The 21,925-nt window shown below is 36.7% G+C and overlaps 1 protein-coding gene across 1 annotated transcript in view; it reads left to right on the forward strand.

Annotated features, from left to right (window-relative positions):
* The first annotated feature begins 1,345 nt into the window (after positions 1-1,345).
* Positions 1,346-21,925, forward strand: part of LOC137259491 (centrosomal protein of 152 kDa-like) — a 57,905-nt gene continuing 37,325 nt past the window's right edge. The window contains exons 1-2 of the mRNA XM_067797133.1: positions 1,346-1,649; positions 3,077-3,226. Coding sequence (XP_067653234.1) covers positions 3,113-3,226 — 114 coding nt within the window. The 5' untranslated portion in view covers positions 1,346-1,649; positions 3,077-3,112. The remainder of the gene's footprint in view (positions 1,650-3,076; positions 3,227-21,925) is intronic.

Genomic DNA, 21,925 nt, shown 5'->3' on the forward strand with positions numbered 1-21,925 from the left:
TACAGTCGCCTTAATTTTATGGCAAGCATGGGTTGCCGAAGGCCTGTTCTATCCAGGATATTTACGGGTCGATTTAAAAGTTAAATATTAGCTGTTCATATTCCACTCAGAGGCAATCGATCACGTGACGTTTGAGTGACGTCATGCCAGAAGCGTTATCCGCGCATCTTCTTTTCATTCGTAGCTAGTCGTGTCTTTCCAGCAAGCCGGATGCAGGTGACAGAAAGAGGCCAGTAGTTACGAATGATCTTTCTGTTGACAAAACAACCACAGACTGAACATAGAGACCGGAGGCGGTAGTTTCACCACCACTGAAACGCCTAGAATTTCGACAATGCACCTGATTTCCAAACACCATTTCACAACCCATGTGAATATCCAACAAGATGTATCTACTATCTGCCATGATTACTTTTTTATCCTACCTACCTTAAACAATATCGTGCTATTTTGTGGAGGTTTCGGTATGTGTAATGGTTGAAGCGGCGTTATTTCAAAGTCTTTGGTCCAGTCATCACCAGAGATAATCTACAACAGTCTGTATATATAGTCTCCTTGTCATGACGAATTGTTTCGCAGAAATCTCTCGTTTCGAGTGAGTGAGTGAGTGAGTGGTCAGATCGGTGAGTGAGAGCTGGTGTTGTGTTGGAGTAGGTGAGTTGTTGAGTGAATTTGTGTTATTGTCGTTTGATCAAACGTTTCAGTTATATCAGGCGTTGTCGAAACAAATATGAACAAAATCTATAACAGTAAAGAGGCCTTTTTGCCTTCTTTTTAAGAGATAAAAAGCTGTTCATTTCCCAAATACGAATGAGATTCAAGTCGACGGTTTCAAACGTCAGGTAAATAGTTTTTTCGTCAATATTTCCGGGTTGACTTTTCCACCTTAGTCGTCGGAAGTTTTCCTTCTGATGCATTGTGGGTGTGGAAATGGCGGCGCTTTCAAAGGAGGAAATAACACGCCTTTCCCGTGTGATTGCAGGCAATATCTGACGCAGAAACATACATTGATTGTGAATTGTCGCTTGGAATATTTGATTTTGAGGTGAGACACAGTGATTTGATGACATTTTATGTTGCAAACTCTATGGAGACAGTGTATCCATCTTGGAGCTCTGGTTCCATCACTACTACTTTCCTTACAGCTCATATCAGTAGAGTTGACATTCTGATGCGATAATTCAGGCGTCGCTGTGGTATAATGTTTGTTAATGGAATATTTCATTTAATGGGGTAATTTAAGTGTACATGTTTATAAGCGATTGGATTGTTGGAAAGATACAATTTAGACGAATGTCCAGCCATATGTAATGATGGAATGTTAGTTGTGCGGACAGTAATAGGTGCACGTTATGAACATGTTTCTACCTGAAACACGAACACACGCCTGTCAACACATTCATAGCACTGAGCGTCAGTGACCTGAGCTAAGTAGTAAAACCATTTACAAAGGGATCAGTGACACGAAGGGATAGTGTACCATGTGGCTGAAGGAATGTTGCGTGCCACAGCAAGAACTTGGTCAATTTGTCAACATAGCCTCAGATTCAGTCTTGAGAAAGTTGAGTTATTTTTCGTACATGATCGTGAACAGTGCTAAGAAGATTTTGTAAATCTCTAAGTCGGTTCTTGCTTAACAGACGATGAAGGTATGTGCATTTGACAGATATTCATATGTCTGAAGTTCATGATCATGACTGTGGTCTTTTATTTTGGTATTACTGGAATGAAAACAGTTTTTTCTTGCATCTTATAAAAACTAATTTAATTACGTTTACTCTCACAATACAAAGATTCACATCTGTGTTCATGTGCTTGTTAGAAACACTGTTTTTCTTTGTAGGCCATGCATTATGCATGAAAGTGACATGTTGATTTCATTTGGATTTTATATTTTTGGTCAAAGTTACCGCTCCGATGTTTTATTTAACAGTTGATATTTGGTTAGTGACCAGTGTCAGTCACTTATTTGGAAGGCAAATCCATATAAAATGCACATAATGATTTCTACAATTAACTTGTGCATTCAGCAGTTCAGGTTATCAAGTGATCACGGTCACGCTAGTTAAATAAACAACTGAAAATAAATAATACTATCCCTGTCGATTCTACTCACCAGTTTTGAGCTTCATGCCTGTTATCAAAGAAAAACAAACTGTATCATGATCACTAGTATTTTCTTACTTTTGAACTGGAAGTTTTGCAAGTCGTCGATGTTTTGATCGCTATGCTCTATAATTACTATTTGATCTTGCTGATTGGATTATCCCTTTGAGATCAATCTGTCAAAGGATTATTGATTTAGAAGAGATAAGCTTGGCAAGCTGTATGGATTTGAATACCCCTCCATGTGGGGGGTACAAATGTCCCGGTCACTGCAGAGTTGTATTCCTTGCATGTGCCAGGAACCAGTGGTTGAGCTTTAAAGTTTGTCAGCAAAGTTTTGGTTTCATTCATGTAAATTCTACCTGGCAATTTCCTTTCTATTTTTTCTGTTCCTAATTGAATAAACCAGAACTCCAGATAAGATTTAGCTTGTGTGGGTACTCTACCAACTGTATTTTTGTAGGAGTGAGTATTATGGATGTTGAGTGGGTATTTCATTTTCTGTTACCCACTACATTCAAATATCTGGTTATTTCAGTGATTCACTCATCTAAGTTATATGTCATTGATTAATTTGATTGATTAACTTTACTAGGTCGTTTTTTACTACCTTATGTCACACCTAATCAATACCAACTTAAATATAATGGAAATGAATTGATAAAACATAGTTCATCCTATACTGACAGTTCAACTCAGTAGCAATTGATGTCTTTTTCATTATGCAAAAGCGATTTTTATAGATATAATATTCTATATGCTTATGTTTTAAACTTTTTGGCATATCTATCATTTTAAATGTGTAATTGGTACGCAAAAATTATATTCAACTTAGGATAAAATCTGTTTAACAAGCAATCATAGTTTCAAATCACTGTTCTTGGTTTATTTGTATTAAATCTGAAGATTTATGGTAAACTCTAAAATCTCAACATGCTCATGATATTGAACATTGTTGTATCATGACTAGGAATGTCACCATGGGGAAGCTGCTAGAGGCTAAAAGATGAGCAATCTGAGCCTCATGAACCCAGGGACGAGCCTCAACTTTGATGGGGCAGCTTTACAGAACCAGGAGGAGGCGGAATACAGGAAGGAAGAAGAGCAACAACAGCATGAGGTCAGTGTGGAGTTGTCTCCCTTTCTTTAAGAGTAACCTCCCTTGTCATTGACAAGGTCACACAATACCAGAGATTTTCTCATTATCTCTGATTTTTCAAGAGTCACCTCCCTTTCCTTGACAGACACAAAATAACACAATACCAGATATTTTCTCATCGTCTTCAGTTGTTCAAGAGTAACCGTCTGTTTTGTAATCATCATCAGTTTGATATTTTCCCATTGACATAGTAATGTTATATTTTCAAAACAATTTACTGCAATGAATTATCCCAAATAAAAGCACTTGTTAACCTACCGATTCTGCTTTTATGTCGTATAACCTGTAACACTCTCCTAACCAGAATTAATTCCTCTTCTATGGCCAGCACAAAGATGCCAGGCACTCTGATTTGGCAGTTTCTTCAATTTTGTTTCAAATACAAAATCTGCTTCCTGACTTGTCTTTAAAAAAATCTGAAGTGTAAAAGAAAACCTGAATTTTTTTATGGTATTCAGTTATGTAACTTTTTAAGTTAAGAAGATTCATTGAGAGGACACTGGTAAAAAGCATTTGAAAACTTAGCATGTGATCTTTAGGGTCTGGATCGTGTGTTAAGGGCGACCATGCTGAAATGAATGCGTGTCCTAGCCGACATGTCGTAGGCAGCACTCAACCACAACTTGCACCTTCAGTGCTCCAGGGATGGCAAATCTGCAACTTTAAATGGAAATCAGTCGATCTTGGCCTGCCCTGGATGGGGTTGAGGGCCTGCGGTCCCCAGACTTCCAGCTGATTTTTCAGCTGTAATTGCTTTTACCCGTTGCCATTCCTGGTGCTCAAGATTCCTCTTCCAGTAGATTCAGGGTTGGCATCTCTGCAATCAACATGTGACTATTTGTCTCATCTTACCTCAACACTTAATCAATATTACTGAATGAGTGACTCTGGTTTAACGCTGCTTTTAGCAATATTCCATCAATATCACAGCAGGGTGGCACGAGAAATGGGCTTCACACATTGGACCCATATGGGGTATCGAACAGGGATCTTCTGCCTCACAGGTGAATGCTTGAACCACAAACTGACATAGTGAGGCATGAAACTGAACTCACTCACTCTTGCATGGGTTTATGTCTTGTTTGTATTGATACATGTCGTGTCACGGAAGGCTTACAGTGCAGTCAGTGAGTTGAGTTTTATGCCGCACTCAGCAACATTACAGCAAAATGGCGGTGATCTGTAAATAATCAAGTCTCGACCAGACGATCCAGTGATCAACCACATGAGCATCGATCTGCCCAAACGGGAACCAATGACATGTCAACCAAGTCAGCTAGTCTGACCACCCGATCCCGTTAGTCGCCTCTTACGACAAGCATAGTCGCCTTTCATGGCAAGCATGGGTTGCTGAATGCCTATTCTACCCCGGGACCTTCACGGGTTGGAAGGCTTACAGAGGGTATGCAATATGTTGACATGTCATGCTCTTCAATGTTGAAGGAACACATAAAGATCCAGTGTGCGATTTTTAATTTTTTAATATTTTTTTAATTATTCCCAAGGAACAGAATTGAAACACCAGTTCGTTTTTTGAGTTTGGATCCAGGTTGCAATTGGTCTTTATCAACCCTTTAGTATATTTTTGTCCCCGGCATGTAATGCAAGGGGATATAGATGACGCCTCATCCTTCTGTAATCATTTTGTTTTTGGAGCATAACTCAAAAACCCTTGAATTATTTTTCAACAAAAACTGGTAGATATATCAAACAGATCCTAATATGGTACCTTTTGGTATTTACAGGTATTTTTGAATTTATATCTTTCATGATTTTCATGGAAACAATTTGGAACTTATTTATGACACATTTTAAGGTTGACTTCAAGTGTGATGGTCAGATGATTGTTCTTTCAAATATGTTGGGGCAGGGGGGGGACTTGTTATCTTTTGATGACTATTGTCTATTGAAGTGTAACATGCACATTTTATGTACAGTACATAATACAATAATATAAACCTACAGGGTACTTATCACTTTGTATTAAACATGGCTCCTTTTCCCAGAATAAACGCAGTTGAGGTTTTACTTTGCTCGCAGGTTTTACTTTTTGCAAGCAAGACCTATTACCTGGTTTTACTTTTTGTAAGTAAGACCTCTTCCCAGGTTTTACTTTTTCCTTACTCTATATCAACGTCAACATCCAAATCCAAGTTCAGATGATCTCCTGAGTGTTTGAAATCAATTGAAAAATATCCTCAGAGGTCAAATTTAATGTGCAAAATGTCATCTTTAGCAGAATTGGAACCGCATCTGGTAGGTTGATAAACGGATGCTCTACCTCATGACCACTGACCCAACAAAGATGCCTGTGTTAAATTATCTATTTATAGTAAAGCCTACTGTCATTGCCTTCATTTTACTAGCGCTTCAGTTACTGTTATATAGCTTCATTACATCATCATCTAATTATCCATCATTGTGAAGCAAAGTCACTGCGTTCTGTAATCTGATTGATTGAAAAACATGATCAAATGGTATTTGATTCCGGGAAACTGCAAGACTGTTCGATGCGTATTGACACGAAACATCGCAAACAATTGTTTCGTTGTGTCTTCAACAGTGGTGACGTCATATAAATCATATTGTGACATAAAGTTAGAATGACTCAAATCTAACACAGGGTTCGTATAATCTTTAAAAAGCCTGGAATTTGGGTACTTAGCCTAAAAAAGTTACGAAAATCTGTTTTTGCCTTATAAAGCCTGGAAAAAGACTTAAAAGCCTCTAAAAAGCCTGGAATTTCACGTTGAAGAGAAGATTGTGCCTGTTAATGGTTAAACCCATTCGACACTGAAGGCCAGTAAGTCTTCTAGGCAGTAGTTGCATCAAAATGATACACAATTTTAGGAACTAATGTTAGCTGAGAAACAAGGGGTTTGGGTATAGGTTATTCATGAACATCTTGCCTTGTAGTATTTATTAATTACCTTTCTAAACTTATATATTTACCAATTCATGGGGACACTTTCTAGTCAAACTGACGAAAACAGAACTGTAAGTTGTGTTTGTTATTATTTTCATTAGGCTTACTTGTATAATTGCTTGTGTTATTGACGTTAATTTTACCCAGAAAAGCCTTTGAAGAGCCTTAAATTTTGGTGTTGAAATTCTGCACAAACCCAGTAACAGAAATTAACTCTTTTCATACCTTGTGACAATCCACTTAAACTTAAAAGATCACAACAATCATGTCTTTTCAATTTATTGTTTGCTAGATCAGTAAAACATTATGTAAACATGAGAGCTGGATTTGCTGAACACTGTAATGCCTGCAAGAATGGTTTTCGGCTTCATTTATCCCACTGCTCCAGATTAGGTCCGTATTGGCATATGTACAGCTTAGGGGTGGTTGATTGTTCATATTGTGCTATATCACCTATTGTGATGTGAAAGCATATATTGTGACGTGGATTGAAATATTTTTCATGAAATTTCTTTTCATAAAAAACAAACCTACTTACAATTGAGTTAATGTCTGATTTATAATAAAAAAACACAACAAAATCAATATTTGATTTATCTTTGAAAGAAACTTTTAATCATGACAAAATATAAATAATATTTGGGATAAATGAAAGAACAGAAGGAACAATTTAACATCAACACAGTGATTGCTAATTTGAAGTAGTTTCTCCACTCTCAAAAAAAGCCCCAGAGGTTGCCATTTTACTACCATTGGAGGACTTCAGATGTGAAAAAGGGAAATATCCGAAGATTTCCGAATGTAGCGAGGTTTTCCAAATGCACGTCAAAGTACTGTTTTTTACATTGTGCAGCCCTAGTAATTTTAAAAATATGTACGATATGGTAGGAAAAAATTTAGAGAATGTAGCTGATATGCATGACGGTAATGGTGTATGGTCTTACAATCATTTTCAGACATATTTATCTGAAAAGTGTTTATTTTTGTGTGTTTATTGACCTTTTTACACAAGCATATGAAGGTTTTGGAGCATATGTGAAATGAAATACAAGATTTCTGGTACTCCATTAAATTCTATTCAGTATCTTAATTTCTAAATGTTCTCTTCAAGTTTTCCAGTACTCCTATGTTGAAAAAATAAAGATGCATCTGCAGCTCAAGCCTTCCTTGTCTATCTTTTTAACCAATCAGGTGTCTACGCTGGGAAGTTGAGTTTACACTTTGACTTCTTAAATTTTCTAACCGATTAAACTGATACAGGTACTATGAAATGATACAGGTACTATGAAAGAGGTAGAAGGAGTTCTTGCATATATATTTTAAATGTCTCAGGCCTAGCAGTTTGTCTGCAAGATTTACTCTGTTATCTTATCTAGCTTGGTTGCCGGCTGATTGGCTGCTGTGAGAATGTGGAACCAACAATGGGAGATAATAAAATTATCATGCGAGCCATAGATGCATCTAGCCTACTTGTGGAGATTTATCATAATGTATATCCTGGAAATTATCAAGTGTTTATCCTGAACCTATGAACTATGTTATTATCCAAAATGTGTTACATGTTTTGTGCTCTAGAATTCAAAATGGAGACGCCCATGTTAATGTGTAAGATTGAGACTGCCACCCATTAGCAGTTTAATGGGGTGCAAGAATATTTGTTTTATCATTTCACTGTGTTACATTGATCGCTTTTTGCCATTGTGATGATTCGTGTAGTTTGTTGATATCATAATTGTAGTCATGCTTCCAGGCATCAGTCAAAATATTTCATGCGTGCCATTTCAAAATTTACCCTGCCATTTCACACAAATTAAGTACTATTTTGATTTAGGCCATGTATTGGAAAATAAATTTTATTGTAATATTTTGCAATTCGGGTACCCACATTGTGTACATATTGCGATAGATTTGACCGTCATTGAAACTCAGTCTACATGTGATGGTTCTGATAACATCAGTCTGAAAATTATGTTACATGGTCATGGATCATTATTTTCTTGTTTATTTATTTTTTATTTTATTATTTTATTTTATTATTATTATATTTTATTTTATTTTATTGTTTAAGATAAGATGAGATATGGTAATACAGTCAAACCCCATTGTCCCTGCCGATTTCCTTATATTTATCATTATTTTGACCCTGATGTGTCAAACTAGATGTGTCGAATTCCCGGTTGTGTCGAACTGTCAAGGCTGGTTGTTGCAACTGAAAACTTCAGTCGTGCAATCGGAAGTCATCATAAACATGCTACCTAAAGATCAAAAGCCGAACTTTCCCCTTGGCCCCGACGAGTTCGACACAACGGGGTTTGACTGTACTTTATTGTCCATATAGTGGAAATTTTTTTTGCACAGTTCCAGGTGTCAGTCACTTTATTTTCAATATGATTAAAACAAACATAAAAACAACTATGCACAACAACAGCATCAAAGAACAGCAATCTCGAACACAACTGTCACAAATATTTGACCACATTCCCTCGGTAAATAAAATGGTCTTAGTGAAAAAAAGGTAAATCAATGTTCTTTATACAAATCGTTTCATGAATGACAAACTATCATTAATGTAAATACACACTCCACCTTCCAACAGTTTTTGACTGTTTTCTCGGCCACCCTGTCAAAGTGAATCGGCTGTGAAAATGTGGATAAATAGAGTCGTTTAGCCACATTTCAGTGAAACACAGGAGACAACTGTCTCTCAATTCTTAGAAGTTTATACAATTTATTGCATTGCAGTATGTTGTTTTGTAATTGAACAATGAAGGAAAGTGAATGAAGATTTGAATTTAAACCATAAAGAAAATCACGGAGACTTCATATATGTCCTTTACCCAATAAAGACTGTTAGTCGTAAGAGGCTAGTAACGGGATCGGGTGGTCAGACTTGCTGACTTTGACTGACACGTCATCGGTTCCCAATTACGCAGATCGATGCTCATGTTGTTGGTCACTGGATTGTCTTGCCCAGACTCGATTATTTACAGACTGCCGCCATATAGCTGGAATATGGTTGAGTGCAGCATAAAACTGAACTCACTCACTCACCTGGTCTCTTTTCTTTCTTACAACTGGTCATGGCTTTCCCACCATGGGGCAAAATAACTCATGACATGAGCCAGCCATTGGCATATCAAACTCTTGAATAGGATTTATAACAACTTTGGTCATGAGTTAGGCTTTTAAATGGATTTTCTCAAAGGCTTTGCACTTGATCTGCTCTCTGGAAGGCCTGAAAATGATTAGTTTCTCTGTTTTGGATATTACCACTATTGAAGAATAATTGTATTGCCCCTTCGGCAAGAGGCAATTTCCAATCTTGGGGATATGAAATGAAATTGAATTTCTAAAACTCTGCCATGAGGTCGATTTGGAAATGAATCATGGTCTTCAAGTTCAATATGTTCAGGTGTTCAGTGTTTGTAACTAAATTTACTCCATGACATTTGTTAGAAACTTTAAACTTGGTGTTGTTTGTGCTGGCTTTGATCATACTATGTGTCTTAATTCTTTTAATTTTTTTACGCCTGTGGTGATGTTTTTTTTCATTTTTTAGTCATACTGTGTATTTTGTTTCATGCAGTGAGGAATGGGTCTTTATTCCTGTAGTGATAGTAGCATTGTGGTTGAACATTATCTTGTCATGTCAAAGGCCCAGGTTCAATTTTGCAGTTGCCGCTGACTAACTCACTCACTCACTCATTCACTCACTCATGCATTCCCTCGCTCACTCATGCATGCACTTGCTCACTCGCTCGCTCAATCACTCAGGCATGCACTCACTCACTCACTCACAACCTATCTGTTATATTGTTTACATTTAAGAGAGATGAAACCAGACCCAGACACTTCAAGTCTATTGAGGGAGTTTTTGTAAGCTCCAAATATACAAATACTACATGTCATACTCGGTTGCTGTCTTGGAACACTGGCTGTACGAGACCCGAGGAACTTACCTGGCAACTTGTGGGGAGAGTTCTGTAGTGCTGGCCTGGAGAGCTGTCACCAGTAGAGGGGAGACTGTCAGTACTCCAGGGGGTCGAATGGATGTGGGTGAGGAGGGTTGGGAGGGGGTAGGGACATGTGATCATGTGATGGGTCATAGCAACTGGTGGGGAACTGGTACTAGGTTGAGAGCTGTCACTAGTTGAGGGGGACACTCTCAACACTGCAGGGTTTATTACCAAGAGTTTTACTTATTGAGAAGAGAGTAAGGTTGCATACTGTATTGTAAACTCTCTGGGCACTGTGAATGTTGTCTTTTGCCACAGTCACCTTTTATCAAAGTGACTTACAAAGTTCAAGCCCTGACGAAATAAGCATGCAAATGTCTCCAGTGCAATTTTTATCCGCCCGGCATGTAATGCGGGGGGATATAGTCGACGCCTCGTCTGTCCCTCCATCCGTAATCATTTTGTTTCCGGAGCATAACTCAGAAACTGTTCAACATTTTTAGACCAAACGTGATAGATATAGTAATCTCAGCCTATAGTTGTGCCTTTTGCTATTTACAGATTTTTGCCATTTATATGTTTTTTGTTTTTCCATGGAACATTTTAGTGTTAGTCTTATGGTGGGGTGGGCTTCATTTCCAGAGCATAACTCAAAAACCTTTCAATATTTTTCTGCAAAACTTGGTAGATATATCATTCAGAACCTAAAGTGGTGCCTTTCGCTATGTACAGGTTTTTTATTTTCTCGGTTTCCATGGAAACGTTTCTGACTTACACTCAAAAGTGAGAGGTGGTTTTCATTTCCGGAGCAGAACTCAAAAACTTTTTAAAATCTGGCAGTAAAAATTGGTAGATATGTGTTGCAGACCCCAAAGTGGTGCCTTTTGCTATTTACAGATTTTTATGATGTATTATTTTCTCAGTTCCATGAACACGTTGCTGACTTCGTTTCCGGAGCACAACTCGAAAACCATTTCATATCTTTCAACAGATCTTGGCAGATATATGAGACAGATCTTAAAATTGTGACTTTGCTGATTACAGATATATGACATTTATAATTTTCATGAATTCCATGGAAACAATTCAAATTTATTTTAAAAGGCAATGAGTAGCTGTAAGATGATTTGTCCTTTCAAACGTGGGATCCGGGGGGATATGTCATCTTCTGATGACTCTTGTTTATTTGTTATTAATCATGTTGATAATGAGACTTTGGAGAGAATATCACCTTGTTGAATACACCTCTCCAAAACCTTTAAATTATTTCAACATACAAGATGCATCATCAAAATACTAAAACTTGTAAAAGACTCTCTACCCCACAGGAAGAGATACAAAACTTTTTCAACATTTGATATTCTGCCAAGTGATTGAGAAATGTACTGAAAGCAAGATAGACAAACACATTGAAATGGACAAATTGGTTGAACACTGAACACTTCTTAAATAATCTTCATTGGAAACATTAGTGGTGAAGTCATTGAGAAATGCACTCCAAGTAAACTGAACAAACCCATATAGTATGAAAGCAAATGAAAGAGTTAAATAAACCTAATTCCTAAACTTACATTTAAGGATGCATCAAAACCATTTCTAAGATGATACAATAAATGATACATTCAACACTGTATTGATAATATGTTTTGAAAGTATCAGTTTAAATATGTTTATATATCATTTACATGTTGCAATGGTATCACAGTGTTTTGTGTTACGTGCGTTATATATGATTATTTTTCATGCACAAAGATCGGAAATTAGAAATTTTTCATCTGTGAGAATAAAAAATATTGATCTTTTCATGGACAATCATAAAATATGAAATACTAATGTTCAAAATGTAACTAAATTTACGTAATTAAGATACTTATAGATTCATGAAATTTTTGTATTGTGACATCCCTACTTACATGCTTACATTCCAGAGGGCACTATGCATAAATTTGTTGACATTTCAATCCTGGAGGTGTCACAAACCACCCAGAAACTTCTCTTGTTCTTTTGCAGTGATAAGCCTTGGGAGAGACTGTGTCCTGGCTTTATCCCCTTGTTTAAAGTAAACATGTTGATTTAAATATATCTCAGTGGCATCGATGTCATGATGATTGATTCTCGCAAAAACACAACCACTGTGTTGCCGGGATAGTGGCAACAAGATGGAGTGGATCTGTGCATTTACGATTACTAATTTATTAAACATGTACACGCTCAGATTGCTGTTGCGGGGCTAAGTGACAGTTTTAGGTTGTTTAGAAGATACCCCCGGATAGTCCGCTTCAAACAATGTTTGGTTATCAGCTTTTCAGTTTGATGGGATCATGGTACAATGGAGGGCTCCAGGTTGGTATTTTCCAATGGTTTATGATTTTAATGAAGAAACTCTCTGTTGGTGGTTCTTGTTCATTGTATATTACAAGTTCTTATTAACATGTTTTATGATGTCTCTGTATATGTTTAAGTGACATGTTTTGTCGTATTTCATGATTTTGAATGTTAATGATTAAATGTTTAATAGAACAATGGTGTGTTTACAAATAGAAACAATGGGGATGAACCTATCTAATATGTCTTTTCACATCTAAATCATTGAAAATAACATAGTTAATGAGTTCTCAGGATACAGTATCCTGGTGCATGTTTAAACTTATGAGCCTTGAAATATCACACAAGCATGCTAGTAAATTACACTCACTTTAAATTTATCTGCAAGGTCTGAACATACTGTAATAAAATATTTCCAATTTCTCCAATGTTCATGTTTACGATGTGGTTATATACACTAGAGATCATGACATTCTTGTCATCCCCCGCAACATGTTTTGCAGGGGGTATTAAAATGGGACTCTGTGTATCCATCCATGCGTCCTCTATCTGTGTGTGCTTACGTGCACATTTGACTTTTCCAGAGCAGATCTTTACAACCATTCTCTGTTTCTTCATCAGACTTGGCACATATATAGGTCTGGTGGCGTACTGGTGTCTTCGGAAGTTTGGAATTCAGATTTAAGTGTTTTTGGCATTTCATGGCAACAAGTTTACATTGACTGACTGAGTCAAATTGGTGGTAGTGCTCTTTTCTGGAAGCAGTACTTTTCAACTGCTCTTTGTTTGTTCACCAAATTTCATACATAAGCATATCTAGTGGAGAACTAGTGCCTTTTGGTAGTTTTGTAATTCTGGATTACAAAACAATTTTGTTTTCATGGCAACAAGGTTGGTTTCAACTGAAATTGGTAGTAGTGTTCTCTTCCACAGCAGAACTCTTCAAATCATGCAATGTTTCTTCATCAAAATTGGTACATAGATAGGTCTGGTGGTGTACTGGTGCCTTTTGGTAATTTTGGATGTCTGAATTCAATACTTTTGGCGTTTCTGTTGCAACAAGTTTTACTGATTGAGTCAAATTGGTGGCAGTGCTTTATTCTGGAGCAGTACTTTGAAATCATTCTTTGTTCCTTTGCCAAATTTCATACATAAGCATATCTAGTGGTGAACTAGTGCCTTTTGGTAGTTTTGTAATTCTGGATAAAAAAGGTTGGCTTCAGCTGAAGTTGGCGGTATTGGTTCTTCCTGGAGCAGAACTTAAAACCCATTCAATGCTTTCCTGACGCTTTGCTATATATACCCTAAAACATTTGACATGATCACAACTAGTAGACATATGCTTGAAAATTATGTTGCCGTTCTAAGGAATATTGATGACTTTGTCTTCTTGTTTAATTTTCCAGTGAAGTAACTCACTTGCCCTGTCTCTCTGTTGTGCAGTCAGTTGTTCACTGCAATAGGTTTTTAAGCAACATGTAATTGTAAGTGTGCGTCTATTGTGTCTAGTAGGCACAAATGAAGAGATAGGGTTCAGAAAAAAGATTCACTGCATTGATGTCTTTTAGCTGCATTTCAACCCATGCTTGCCATAAAAGGCAACTATTCTTTTCCTAAGATGACACCTGTCATCGGTTCCCAATGACGCAGATTGATACTCGTGTTGATCACTGGATTGTCTGGTCCAGGCTCGATTATTTAAAGACCGTCGCCATATGGCTGGAATATTGCTGAGTGCGGCGTAAAACTAAACTCACTCACTCACTTTAGCGGCATTTAGAAGTTGTTCATGTGGCCAAGATCTTTTATGGATAAATCTTCTTTTAATTCTTTGACATATAATGTTGCCGTGTCATTTCAGACCCCTTCATCAGCAATTATACCAGCACTGATTTTCAAATTTCCTTGTAAGCAGAATATTACTACAATGATCAAATTCACTCATTCAGTTGTGGACCACCAAAGATTTTCTTACCAGTTTTCCATATAAGCAGAGTATTACTAAAACAGACATATAACCCAACTCGCTCACTCCAGCATTGATATATGTTTTGGGTTTTCTACAAAAGGTTTGCATACAATGAAACTTGTAATTGTGAGTGAATGTGTTGTGGTGTTTCATGTTGTTGATTTTGTGCATGGTTTGTTAAACTCATTAAGCCCGAGAGCAACTTCACTGCTCAACACCTGGAACCCCATGCTGATTGCCTGGCTGGCTGTGGCGAGACTAGTTAAGGCTATTCATGCCTGATATCCCTGACAGGTTTCGGAGATTACAGGAAACTATCTCGTCATACGAGCAAGTCCTGATTGTTTAATTGTTTAATTGTGTGGTAAAGATATATGTTGAAAGAAAGCAGGTATGAATACATATCACATATGTAACGTTTCACGTAATTTTATTGCACTTTCTCTTGTAGACCTTTGGTGGCGTGTACAGATATATTTTCTTATCATATGTATGTATTCTTTGTATGTAAGACATGAGACATACTTAAACAAATTGTGTGAGGTTAAATTGTACAAAACCTCAATGTCAATGACAGTAAAGAATTTACTTACATGCTTAATAATCCTCTATGAAATAGCATTTTCGCTGATTCGTTGCTAGTGTATACTGAATATTTGAAGGGAAGTACTAATATGCTAGTCTCTGACTTAAAAAGGCGCAGATTCACAGTTTTTGCTTTGGTTCATCTAGATTTAACGCAGAAAACATACATTATCATACAAACATACATGTATACATATTGTATAATACTATTCCTTGCAGCTCAATACTAATAATACTATTCCTTGTAGCTCAAAACGCTACAATACGATTATTATTACCGCGGATAACCCAATCCAACCATTGAGTAGATATAGTATTTAGCACACACTAGTACATCAAACGTAATGGCTTGCTGAACATTTAAATATAATTTGCTTATTGTTACGAATGAACGTATAATATATAATAATTAATACATGATTATAGAATTCAAAAAGGGACACGGTACTGATTTATTATAATGTATACACTTGCATTTGAATACCCCCAAATATTTATGAAAATGGGCATGCCTATATTTATTTTGAATGCAACCGAGATTCAGAAGATTGATAATGGACGTGACTGCATAAAACAGGTTGTCCAATGATGTAACAGCGCATTAGTTTGTTTTACACTCGTCACGGGACAAAACTTTCAACAAGGGCGTAACTGGACATGCATTCTGCCAGAGGCTGTTCAAATATCTCATTACTGTTTTCTGATTGAATGATTATAAACATGAGTATCAGTTCCATAACTGATGTATTATCCTGCTTTTATGGACGATGGGTCCAATATAGACTTGATACACGTGATAATTACACTGGATCAGATAATTACAGACATCAAGTACAAACACAGTGCGCATGTAAATTGCATTGAAAGATCACATTTCAAATCAACATTCAACAACACAAACTTTCAACAGCTCGAACAAAATTTGTATGGTTTATGTGTAATTTATGTATTATGAGTCGATGCAAGAGTTATCACTTCATATTCAAGTATGTAACATTATCAACTTTAGAATTATGAAAAATCAATTGTGAATGCTTTGTATGTCCTAGTCATTTCACATCTTGATTTATATTTATTAGGTAGTACATGTATTTGCATTTAGAAGAAGGTTTTGTAACCTTGTCACCGTTAATTCAAACAATGTGCAGTAATAATATTTTAGTATTCACTTCCAGTGACGAGTAACAAACACTTACCTCCTGTAACAACATCTCATAATCCCCTTTCTTGCAGACACATGTTCCTTTACCTGTATAAGCCTATGACATTGCTAGCGATTGTTATCAAAACACGTTAATACTTCTTCTGATTAACACAAAAGGTAACCTCTCGTAGGAAAACCTAATCTTTGATCCGTACTACTACATTGATTGAACTATTTGGTACAGTACGAATTTAAAACATAAAACGCACATGTGAGTCTCTCGTTGAATGAGAGGTACTTTCTGCTGATGAACATTTGCGGCTCTCGCTGAATAAGAGATGCTTTTTCTTACCGCCCATACACAGCTCTCGCTGTGAGAGGTTAATTAATTTGCCGCACATATGTGTCTCTCGGCTTTAATGAGTTAAAAAAATCCTGTTTTTGCTGTTACCTGTGAAGTTTTTCTTGTAAAGGTCCTTAGACTCCCCTTTCTCTAATGTCTTTTCTGTAACAGGGAAGCAGGAATTGAAATTATTTTGATTTATGTTTCATTTTTCCACATGAGAGGAATTTTAATGAATTGGGCATTAAACCCAGATTGCTCCATGATTTTGTTTTGTTGTGTTTTTTTTCAGTTAACTTTTACTCATAAAATATTATTAAAATAGGCATGAAACCTATCTCACTCACTGACTCAATTTGTCACACTTGTGGAACATCATTGGTTTTCCAAAGAATCATGCCAGTTTGCCATATAAGAGGATTGATCCTTGATATCATGAGAAGCACGTTCAGACAGGATTATGTAACAGAGACCAGTGAAACAGTAGTGACCTCATTGCAAACATGAAGCTGATCATTTGTTCAGCAACATGGCAGGCTAGAGATGCTTCTATTGAAGTCTAGTTCAGGGACCTAGTCCAACAGGAAATTCCTGAGCATCATCGACAGTTAGTGAAATTTTCATTTCACGTTTTGTTGAAGGATTATACAGGTTGCTTGAAATTTTTGTTCAGAAAAGTCAGTGTAGAGGATGGCCGAATGGTTTCTTTGTAGTTTCAAGGGCATGTATTTGACATGTTTAATGGATATTTGTAGAGGAGTGTTATAAGGTATATAGTGGTTTCTGATCTGGACCTTAAGTTTTGTATTTATGTGTAAGTCATGAACTGTTCTTTATGTGATTTCTAAAAGGGATAATTCATCACTGACTCAGTTTTTCCAATGTGGTTATAACTGTCTTATGGAATTATTAAGGTGTGTTTGTGGAGGAGAGTTTTGAGGTGTGTTGTTGTCCATTGTTGTCTATTGTATGTGCGTTTGGACGTAAGTGTATTTATTAAATTAAGGGCTATCCATTATATGATGTCTTAACCCTCATTTATTAATGAGTCAATCTCAGATTTTTCAATTTTGTTTAAAGTATCTTATTAAATGATGTGTTTAATGTATAATAAATTGTTTAGAGAATTTGTATGTACAGCTCGTCACGTTGAAAACCCGGGTTCTATTCCCTACATGGGTATCTCTCTCTCTCTCTCTCTCTCTCTCTCTCTCTTTCTCTCTCTCTCTTTCTCTCTCTTTCTCTCTTTCTCTCTCTCTTTCTCTCTCTCTTTCTCTCTCTCTCTCTCTCTCTTTCTTTCTCTCTCTTTCTCTCTCTCTTTCTCTCTCTCTCTCTCTCTCTCTTTCTCTCTCTCTCTCTTTCTTTCTCTCTTTGTGGGTGTGGGTGTTTTGGGTGGGTCCAGCGGGTTGTGTACTTATCTGCACTTTTTCTGGATTTGTCCCAGACTATCCTTCAACAGTATACATAATCTGAGATGTCCCTTCAATCATTGTTTCAGGGTTTTCCAATGTACAAAGAAGCCTAGCCAGTTTCAGTACTGTACAAATACCACCCAGCATAGTGTACAAATTAGCAGGATTAGACCAAGAAGAATTCTATTTGCATTGTAGGTTTAAATGACAGCTTGTGCAATGTAAGAAGGCAGCTTGTTTCTTATTTCTGCATATGTGATGTGTCCACTCAAATGGTCAGTGTGTGGAGGTCAGACTGTAGACTGGGGGTGGACTGACTGTAGAATCCAGTCCAGATATGTTCATTCTCCATGGTCAGTGTGTGTCTAAGAGATTACTGGCATGTCATGCAGGACATTTGGTAAACACGAACAATTTATTATTCTGTTATTGGAGGTTTCGGATTTTATGGAGGAGGTGTTGACAGGTTTGATGAATTATTGTAGATCATTTTTGTTTCTGAATTAGCACAGTAATCTGATTTTGCAGACACAGGCTGTCTCTTTGGCTGCTGATTTGATCAGAGATTGATATTACATTTGGTGGCAGTTAACTCATGGGAATTTTCACTTGACATTATCTTAAGTATATTGAGGAAGTACCTATATTTATAATTAAAACAAAGCTAATGAAAGTATCATAAACAGCTGATCATATTTGAAACAAATATTTTTGTAAGAAAGAGGGAACACATTCTGTGCTGGATATCACTTGATAATAGTAAAACTTCTCTAAATATAGCTCTGTCTCCTATTCTCGCGGGTTTCGTATTCTCGTGGTAAACATGTTTTCTGCTGAGATCTCCAATACACAATACTTAGCAGTTGTTTGCATCATTGACTGGTAACTACAAAGTGGCCCAAGTCTGCGAATGATCAAACGTTTACAATGTGATGATTGTTGGGTAGATTTTACCAACTTGGACAAATCATAACTTTTTCTCGCCTTTGCCGACATGATTCATCTAACTTGCACTTCATAACGTTACTTCTTTGTTATGCCACTAGAATAGGAGATGCCTCATTAAGTCAGAGGCCGATGACCTTGTTTTTCATCATGTTCAAGAGTGGTAATACCCATGATGGATCAAGCAGTTGATAGATGCAGATGTTAGAGGTGGAATCTCTTCATTCAATAACAACAAGCATTCATACGATAAGAACTGTTTTTATTATTTTGGAGCCGATATTCGTAAGTGCCGTAAGAAAAGGAAACAAAGTGTAAGTGAAGTCTACCTTAGGCCACCATGGAGGAACTGAAGGACATCCAAAGAGCTCTGCTACAGGTAGGTGTCCCAAAGGTGTCCCAGAGGTGTCTGTGCCATTACATCTGAGGTACACTTTTGTGGTTGTCTAGTAATACCTGGGTCCTAGGGGATGGGCGATAATACTGGTTAACCAGCATGTTGGAATTCAAACTTCACAATACAAGATGTTGCGGTACTCTTTCCGCAAACCGGTACACCCGACATTTGTATTTCATTTATATTATCATACATTAATGGCTCAAGAAAATACTGGATTCTGATTGGTTGTTCAGAAAAATAGCAGTTCGAAATTTTTTAATTGAACATGTGTCTGATTTCACGGCGCTTCACTGTGCATGTATATACAAGATTGCCGCACTACTTCAGCTTGACCACCAACATGACTGATATGAACACAACAGACGTGATGGAAATGCTGATAAACATTTATTCAAACTCAAAAAATACAATTATATGATATTTCCTCCACAATTCTGTGGGAATTTCACTATCATATTACCCTCTATTATAAAAACATTCAATTACAATACACAGCCCCTAACTTAAATAATATCTAACATATAAATCGGAATGCCTTGCCAAAATACACCCCTATCTATACAAAATTGTGCAGCAAAACGTTAGTAAACATTTACCTACCTGGAATATGGTATATTTGTTTCCATTTAGACGGTTTGGTTCCCATTGAAATTTAGTCGCCATCAATGCAGTACAGCATGTCTCTGATTTTCAAACACAGAAGGTTTATCTCCTAATTATCAATCGTAAAAAACATATTTTTGATTAACTGGAATTTTATTGTGTTGGTATAACACACTTGAATGAAGTAAATTGACCTCTAATCATGAAGAAATATGATCATGAGCTGATGATAAATGTCCAAGCCATGGACGGGACTGAGATTTTACTCCACTGTTGACAATTTGCCGGATTGGACAGATGCTGGTTTTGACAGCTTCCACTGTAGTTTCATTTTCACGACATTGGTAAATATTACTGTATCCAGTCTGTGAATAAGTTTTACATCTAACAGCAGAAATGCCAACCACTCCGATTTTGGAGGAGTTATTCTGATTTTCAAACACAAAATCTTCTCCCTGATTTGTCTGAAAATAACTCTGATTTTTAGAAAATGCAAATATGTTTATAAATTTCGAATATTTGAAAGAATTTTAGTAAATAGCCGGTTGGATATGCTCATTTGAGTTAAGTATTATCTGGTTACATATGCCCAGAAATTGCATATTTCCAGCAGACTAAATTTATTTTTGTAGGGGAGGTCCCCCAAGACACCCACTGTCAAAAGGGTCCTGGTCCCCTCTTACGCTCACCCCCAACTCGCACCTAAAGGGCTTGAGAATTGCTTTGGCTTTCATGACTCCGCTTTAATTTGATTCAGGGTTGGCATCTCTGTATTAAGAGCAGTGAACTGGTTTGATAATTTGTTTGATGATTTTGAAAAATACTGAACAGCATTAGTTTTTGCATCATGGATCTGAAGGCATCCATGACCTTGAACCAAAACTGGGGTACAAGAGGTCAAACCACAGAATGGTGTCAAACATAGAGGCATCTACAGGTGACTGCTGTAGAAAATAATATATTGACTCCAGATACACCAGCAAGAAAAAGGGAATATGAACTTAAGGACTGTAAGTAATATGTCAGGACATGAATCGTATGACACCTATCTCTAGTATTTCTTGGTTGGCAGTATCAGTGCAGTGCTCAAAACTTGACTGTTTCTGCCCTGACTCAGTTGCAGTATTGGAGAGAATATGATGAGAAGTACTCAGTCAAATAGGACAAATTGTATGGATAACAACTTTTTTATTGCATGATTGCGACGTTTCAGTACAGATACTTGTACCATTGTCAAGCATCATTCCTGCTTGACAACTGTACAAGCATCATTCCTGCTTGACAACGGTACAAGAATCTGTACTGAAACGTCACAATCACGCAATAAAGAAATTGTTATCCATACAATTTGTCCTATTTGTACACCTCAACTTCTAAAATGCCACTCAAACAAGTACTCAGTCAGGATACAAATCCCTTTATAAACTTTGTACTTAATTGCATGCCCAAAGCACATAAAATGTTGAATGGCACGAATGAAATATTTTCACAGTGCCATGGCTTCATGTCTGAAGTTATACAAACAATATTCACCATGGTTTACTTGATGAACAGTTGCAACAAATTTGACTTGTTAAAATGCCTCGAAATGTGTTCATTTCGTCCAATCAGACTAGTTATTATTGACACTCAGTCTCACGACTTAACATGGGTATTGCTGCATGATATTTAGGCACATTTTAGGGATTTGCATAGTTTGTCTCTAGGACAAATAATGCTTAATTATTCTTGCAGTCATTATAGTGTTTAAGAAATGTAGCTCTCAGGTTTATAGGTTTACATGTTGTTTACTGATTTAGCAAACTGACAATAATCATAATAATAATAATTCACTTATACAGTCATGCCCCTTTTATCCGAACGCTTGTGTTTTTATTGAAATCATCCGGATAAGCAAATTTTTGGATGTCTGAATCACAGGCCATATGTACAAAGAAACGAACATAGTATAGGCATCAGACATAATCTTTATTGATTACACTTAAATAAATATCAGTGCATACATATTACAATGTCTCGTACCTGTTCATGCTCGCTTAAAAAAATATCAGT

The sequence above is a fragment of the Haliotis asinina genome, chromosome 13, assembly GCF_037392515.1.
Source record: "Haliotis asinina isolate JCU_RB_2024 chromosome 13, JCU_Hal_asi_v2, whole genome shotgun sequence".
NCBI classification, from domain to species: Eukaryota; Metazoa; Mollusca; class Gastropoda; order Lepetellida; family Haliotidae; genus Haliotis; species Haliotis asinina.